Source organism: Mytilus californianus, unplaced genomic scaffold, assembly GCF_021869535.1.
Source record: "Mytilus californianus isolate M0D057914Y unplaced genomic scaffold, xbMytCali1.0.p SCAF_8, whole genome shotgun sequence".
NCBI classification, from domain to species: Eukaryota; Metazoa; Mollusca; class Bivalvia; order Mytilida; family Mytilidae; genus Mytilus; species Mytilus californianus.
In genome coordinates, this window is record NW_026262734.1 from 88,606,274 (window position 1) to 88,614,453 (window position 8,180).

The 8,180-nt window shown below is 30.7% G+C and overlaps 1 protein-coding gene across 1 annotated transcript; it reads left to right on the top strand.

The window, feature by feature from the left end:
* Positions 1-230: 230 nt before the first annotated feature.
* LOC127711721 (uncharacterized) lies at positions 231-1,874 on the top strand. Its single transcript, XM_052217833.1, has one exon. The coding sequence runs from the start codon at positions 283-285 to the stop codon at positions 1,348-1,350; it is 1,068 nt and encodes a 355-aa protein (XP_052073793.1). The 5' UTR covers positions 231-282; the 3' UTR covers positions 1,351-1,874.
* Positions 1,875-8,180: the final 6,306 nt, after the last annotated feature.

The window sequence follows — 8,180 nt, forward strand, 5'->3', positions numbered from 1 at the left end:
TATTGAATTCTGTTTCAAAACTTTTTTTATAAAGATTGGTCAGGAGACCCAACCATGTCAAATGTTTATTTAAAGAGTCAAGGTATTGAAAATAATCCTATTGAAAAGATGCGAGGGAGCCGTTTTAATGTTCAGTTCAACAATGCTGGTGGAATTTTCATTTTGAAACATGTTATTTTAAAATATCTTTTACAGTCAAAAATGGCTTTAAATTATACACAACAATTAATTGTAGACTGTCTTCAAAACAAAACTTTAATATGTATTTGCCAAGCTTTGGGAATGATATGTAAAACAATCACAGGTCCATATTGGAAAGCAGCTTCAGATAAGAAAACACCAATTGAAATGGGACATATATACACCAGATTAATTGATGTGTTGGACAATATTGTAAAATCACCATCATTATTATATGATAATCATATAAAATTATTTTTTGGCCCCGAAAAAGATTGTCATGATGTTCAGGATATTTTCACTGCGGATGAAAATCGGGATCAAACAGATTTATTTATTTCAGGATTATGTTTTGTTATTATGGAGAAAGCTAAAAAATTATTCTCTGATTTTCTGTGTGGTGGCAAATTTTTCAATGCAGATGATGATTTAAAAACAACAGCAAGGAAATGTCCTTCTAATAATATAACGGTTGAGCGATTGATGGGAAAACTGGACAGTGCAATCAAACAGTCTCCGAACTCAAGTGTAGGCGCTATTCAGACTAAAATTGTGTATAACAATAACAAAACACAAAATTGGCTAGACAGTAAATCGAACACTGACAAGAAGATTTTATCAAAAACTGCAATTAAAAACCGAAAACAAGTAACTTTAGATCGCTATTTAAAACAAAAACAATTATTCAATAACCGTGTTAAAATAATAAATCAAAGAATTGAGTCCAAAGAAAAGCAAGTGAAAAGAAAATCAGATAAAAAGGCAACTGTAAAGAAAACAATAGAGGCAAATGGAATTTGGAATTTTGAAATTGAATTAGAAACAGAGATAGATAAATTAAGAACAAAAACTGAAAAAATTAAGGCATTACAGACTCAAATAAATCTTTATAAGGACGATCAAGTTTTGGACATTTCAAAAATAGATAAAAATTTACTGATATTCAGCAAAAAAGGAAAACCACTCTCCGTTCTTGAACTTGCAGCCAATTTACGAAAGTTGATCTTTCATCGTAATCCTTTCAACGATCCAGAATCATTAGTAAATAAAGAAATTGTTCATACTTGGGAGGATGACAACACATCAGAACAAACTTGTTGGAATGGTCGTTTGCAATCCTACCAAAATCAAGAATTTGAAGTTAATACTATTGAAAGTTCATATTTTTAAGCTAATTTTCACACATTAAACTCCTTTCCAGTACTCTTATTCACATAAAAATTTGTCTTATGTTTTGTCAACTTTAATCTTCAATTAATCTGTACATGTATTGTACTTGCAAGCTCACACAATATGAAATTCTACGGAGGGCTTCTATTCCTTAATACTAATAGTGATGAAAAAAGCCTTTGTATTTGATAATCCATTATTTTTTCCCTGTCCAATCTCTATTCTTTATTGTTTGTCTTCATCACATCTTAATACTCAGTATCGGGTATACCTGTTAGCCTTCAACTCATAAACCCTGTATCAACAAACATTAAACCCATTTAATATATATATGTCCATAATTTCCAATTCATGAGGAACAGGGATATGTCTACGTATATGTGTTATTACTGTGCATACATTGAAATTTGGAATAGATTTAATCTTGTTACATTTTCAACATATTTAAAAGTATCAAAATATTATACTAGGTTGTTTCCAAAAATGCATCAGTAATGATAATAGATATATTCCTGAAAATTACAATTTACTTGCATGAATAATTATCTAACTGTTTGTTTAATGGTTGAGGTTGTGTTGTAAATTTTATTGTAACACTTAGAACAATATGGAATAGATGTCTATAAGAGAACAAACGGAGTGTTTAAAATGTATAAAGTATCATTAACTCAAATTACAGTAGTCCATATAGAATTAAAACTGGGAAGCAATTTAACACTAATACTAGATTTGTTGTTTGTTTCAGTAAGCATAGATACAATAAAATACATCAATATTCCTAAGTAAAATGTCCATGCACTTTATTTTACTAGGACAATATATAATAACAGAAATCATTTACATATTATAAAAAAAATGAATTCCATCTTATTGTGTAATAAAAACATATTTTTTATCCTATGTTTTGATGTTTAGAGTACACAGACTTGTACATTATTATTCTACTTGTAGGTCAAGTATTGGAAAGACAATGAAGAATTAGAGGATGGAGATTTGTATAGTTAAAGTGTTTTAGAATTGAAAGAAGATTTTCAAGGAAAGCTGTTAAAATTTAAAGGTATTGGCGATTATTTAAATTGTATTGTAGAATAAACTCAATCAAATACATGAAAAAGAAGGTACATGATAAAATGTAAAACTCCTCATACATACCCTAGGCATACATGATTATGGCTTAAGTAAAGGTTATAAAGTTATCATTCATTATAGGGTTTTTTTTTTTTAACTTTGTACAATGACTTAATGATTGACTAAGTTGTTGCCTTATATTACTAAATTTCATTAAACTTATATTCGTTTGAGTTTGAGTTTTGCAAGTGTTGTAATTTATGATTATTGTGTACATTTCAGATTGAACCAAGCTACATGTATAATTAAGAAAAAGACTTTAACAAGGAAGATAACAGTGAGAACATTTTAATATTATCTGCCCTTTATTTATTTTCCAATGAAAAAATATGAGTTATCCTTAGCTATGTACATTGATTTAAATAAATTATTTTTAGCCTTCATCTAACCAACCAATCAAATTGAGTGTTATATTTCTTTAGCAATGAGGTTGCACTTCCTGGTTTTTAAGTGAACAACATTTTTTTTGGAATTTTAATTTTTACTTAATATAGCTACATATCATCATTTTTAAATCTGACGAAATATTGACGAGATTGTTCATAATTATTCTTCAACACCTTATGTATCCGGACACTGTACAATTTTCGTTAGAATATTTTTTCGAAAACAGAATCGTAAATCCAAGGCAAACAAGGTGAATTACGATGAAATATCCATGTAATGCATAAAGTTAAATTTAGGAAGAGACTGTAAAAAATGGGGAACGAAGCAATGTCGACAATGATGTTGATATCCCATGACATAAAAATATTGTTCCGATGCGTTGGATAACCTTTCTATCCGCCTTCTAATTAAATAAAAACTTTCCTTTCTTTAATGATAGCTGTATGTGATCACAAGTGTGTAATTTTATAGCCATTGTTTAATGTATATAAGAATATGAAATGAAAAAAAAGATGTTTTTTAATGTGTATAATATCGATAGAGTCTAACGAGTAAAGAAATTTGCTATACTGGGAAAAAAGAACAATGCGATTATTGTTTACATATTAAAAGCTCAGGTCTGATATCAAAAGTCTTTAACACGGTAATCTGTCATAAGCATACCTGTTCCCTGTACTGTCAATAGGTCTGCAGCAGTCCTTAAAAAGCAGACCGTAGGTCTGGTCTACCAACGACAAAGTTAACTTGCTTGTCTGCTTAAAATTTTCCAAGTTAACTTGAAAAGCAGTCAACAAGTCTGCTCAAAGTTAACTTTTGTACAGGTTAGGACCGCACCCATCTGTATCTGCTTTCTTAAGTTTTTGGAAAAAATCTTTTAAAACTATGATGATTTCAACCTTCCCATTTCGTAAAAAGTCAAATTTTAAGCATTTTCCAAAAGAATTACACAACATGTTTGTAAATATCCGTCAAAGGCAGTTTTCAAGACACATAAGTTTTATATCCATGACGGATAAGGGCTTTATTATCCGCACATTTGATATTATTTATATTTTCAATCTTAAACTAAGCGAAGTAATTAAATCAAAAGGGCAAAGGTCACGTGGTGCAACTCATTTGGATAAAGTACCTATGATTTTGCCATATGTGTCACTTGATTTGTCTTTTTACTCTGTACTTATCTCAACACACTGGATTTTCCTCCACTACTTCTGAGTCAGATGATAACGACAACAATATATTCGTAGGGGACAACAGTTATATACATGTTATAATTGACAGTTCATAATATATATGTACAACTAGCTAGCGGAAGAGGTTGATATTGATACATAAAAAATAACATTTACCTGTTCACAATTGGCGATAATGAAAGAATTAATCGGCGCAAATGAACTGTGGAAAAACGGCAACAGTAGTATACCGCTGTTCGAAATTCATAAATCGATTAAGAAAAAAACAAATCCGGGTTACAAACTAAAACTGAGGGAAACACATCAAATATAAGAGAACTACGACACAACAGAAACACAACATAAAAATGTAACACACACAGAAAGGAACTATAATATAACAATGGTCATTTTCCTGACTTGGTACAGGACATTTTAAGAAAAAAAATGGCGGGTTGAAACTGGTTTTGTGGCTAGCTAAACCTCCCGCTTTTATGGCAATGTTAAATATAACATTAAAATAACAACATTACAGGACAGGACTACAATACAAATAAATGGGAGAACATATAGGACAGAGAAACATACGAATAATAGCTAACAAAAGGTACCAGGTTTAAAATTTAATATGCAAGACTTGCGTTTCGTCCACACAAGACTAACCAGTGACGCTCAGATAAAAAAAGTACGAAAGCCGAAACAAGTACAAAGTTGAAGAGCATTGAGGACCAAAAGTTCCAAAAAGAATACAAGTTATGTTGATTAGCTGACAAGTTAGCTGTTCAATAAACTGACCCGGCAACATAAGAAACAGTGGACAAATGATATGTCGAGGGGATGACAAGCAGACATTTATTGATATATTTCAGATGTCGACTGATTAAAAACTTAATAAACTATTTATGATTGTGGTTTACAGATCGACAAGTTGACAGTAAGTAATAATACCAAAAACTATGGGCGACAGTTCGACAAGTTGACATTTCACGATTTATGTAATTAGCCAGTATGACGGATGACAGGTCGAAATATTGTCTTTTTTTATATTTCAATATTTCATGGTTTTGTCGGATCGTTCTTGTTTTTTTTTCATTGAAATCACCATGATTTTTTTAATTCTTTAAAAATTATATAAATCTTAATTTAATTAGGTCGAATTGATGTGTTATAACCTTTGGAGGCAGATATGTTTCCTGTGTCCACCTGTCAGTTTTTGGAGGTTGACATTTTTTTGTTGTTGCTGTCAACCTATTGATTTGTCATGAAACCCTTGAAGTAAGACACTTTTTGTGTAAGTGTTAATGTGTCGTCTTCTCAACAATTGGAGGTCGACAATTTTGTGTTATCGTCTGATTGTCCACTTAATTTATTTAGGTACACCACAGATTACAGAACGAATGTGGCACGGTTTTAAACAACAGTACTACAGGTCCCGTTACGGCTTTCAGTGCTGAATAAAATCAACCTAAACCATACTATAAAAAGACCCTTTAAGGCGGCATAACCTGTCTTATCCATGTTCGTCGATTTGGTTGATGACTCAAATACTCACTTGATTTATAACATACTGAAGCGTTTATCCAAAAGTCCTAATAAAATAATAACAAATGTATCAGCAGTTTATGTGTATTTATATGTAAAAGAAAGACGAAAAATACAAAAGAAGCATTCAAACTCATTACTCAAAAATTAACTGATAACGCTATAGCAAAAAAAAACCCCCGACATGGTTATAAATTACAAATAATTACACCATTACTTACAAAAGCCTATATAGATATTCTTGAAATGGATAGAAAATACATCAAATATCACCACTACAAACGTTATCCCAATTTCATATTGTATTTTTGGAATTTTACCTGTGTTAGTTGTCTTTCTGTGGTTTACATGCTGAAATAAACTATTCTATTATTTATTCATGAATTTTTCTGTTCTGAATGTTCTTGCATTTAATTGTACTGTATTCCAGTCACGCAATGTGGTCATGAAAGCGTTTTTTTTTTTAAACATTTCCATATAAACGGGAGGTTTACAACAAGGTTCAACACACCATTTTTTCTGAAAATGTCCTGTACCAAGTCTGGAATATAGCATTTGCTATCTTATAGTCTGTGTCTATAAAAACACTCAACATAGATACCAGGATTAAATTTTGTATTTACATCTGACGCGCGTTTCGTCTACAAAAGACTCATCAGTGACGCTCGAATCCAAAAAAAGTTAAAAAGGCCAAATAAAATACGAAATTGAAGATCATTGAGAACCACAATTCCTAAAAGTTTTGCCAAAGACAGCTAAGGTAATCTATTCCTGAGGTAGAAAAGCCTAAGTATTTTAATGTGTGTTGGCGTTTATTTTTGTAGCAGTTCAGTGCTTCTGTTGTTCCGTTTTGTTTCCTCTTATAGTTGATGTGTTTGTCTCAGTTTTGGTTTGTGACCCGGATTTGTTTCAGTTAAAACAATTTATGACTTTATTAAAATCACTGACATTAACGCACTATTATCAAAGTTTGTGTGTGCAATTTAGATCCAGGTGATTAATTACAAAGATACAGGTGTGTTTATCATCTTTAACTCTGGTTCTTAAGTTTTGAAGAAAATATGAAAACATTTAAAATATTTGAATAAGTCCAAGTTTATCAACTTAACCCATACCTGTTCAATTGCCAAAGGAAAAAATATACAAGATAATATGTTTGTCCTACTTTTGCAGAATCAAACACAAGTAGTTGAATGTTATTGTTTGTCTTATGTCAACTTAAACTGTTTTTCGTCAAATATAAAAGAATACACAGACAGAACCAGAAATAAATCCAGAAGTGTGATACGACGACTAATGAACACATTTTAACTATTTAAAAAACACTATATTAATCCTTTTCAAATCAACATTAGTTTACTGGTGAATGTTACAAATTAAAAATAAGGAGATATGGTATGATTGTCAATAAGACAAATATTCACCAGAGTTCAAATGAAATAAATATAAGCAATTATAGACATACAGTCTAAACTTATCGTCAAAAACATAATTATACCATGAAGATATATGTTTTATCTTGTTATCAATAAAAACGGAAGACATTTCCCAAAAATGACTTAGTGTGTATTTAATATAGAGTCATCTCTCAGGTTTGCATATAAAAGGAGATATTCTATCTTGATAATATGTTCTTAATCTATAGAATACCGCCAGTGCTATCGAAATACATATCCACTGATAAAAGAAAACAACAACCATGTTATTATAAGTGAGCTGTAACAAGAAGGGCTTAGATAGATAAGTAAACAATTCATCAGACAGCTATTAAGTTGTGGTATTTCGGTTTCAGAGGTAAAGCTAGCTATAAAACCAGGTTCAATCCACCATTTTCTACCTACGAAAATGTCTATACCAGGTCAGGAATATAACAGTTGTTATCAATTTGTGTAATGTGTTTGAAGTCTTAATTATGTCATTTGTTTCGGGACTTCCCGTTTTGAATTTTTCTTGGAGTTTTTATTATTCATATTTGTTATGTTGTATTGCTTGCCATCCTAAATCCTGTCGCTACTAGTATCAGTAAAATAATTATCAGTGATAATTTCAAAAATAATTATCTATATTCATGTGTGTTCTCATTCCATATATAAATACGTACTCTTTCATACTTTTTGCAGGGACACCGATGCTATTACACTATTTGAATTGATTCAAAAAAAACTATCAGCAAGGACAAACCAGGATACTGTTTCCCCATTTCGAGCCTCACAGAGTTGTACAAAGTTTTCTTCTATTTTAACCAAACATGCACATTTGCAAAGTCCAAAGTCAATAATTGAAAACATATCCTCAATAGAATTCCGCACATCAGATGCTTGTAAATACTGACTGATATGACACCAATTTGGAGTAAAGTGAAACTTTTCATTGCTAAATAGGTAAGAACAAAACAAGTTAAACGGACTTATAACAATCATTGTCAATAGCAATATTTAGATTGAATTGTTTCTATTAGAATATCTCATTTGGTTTAACCTACCTAAAACAAACAAATCAATCTTGACATAGACAATCAACCATACTATAAAAAAGACCATTTAAGAGGGCATAACCTGTCTTATCCATGTTCATCGATTTGGTTGATGACTCAAATTCTCA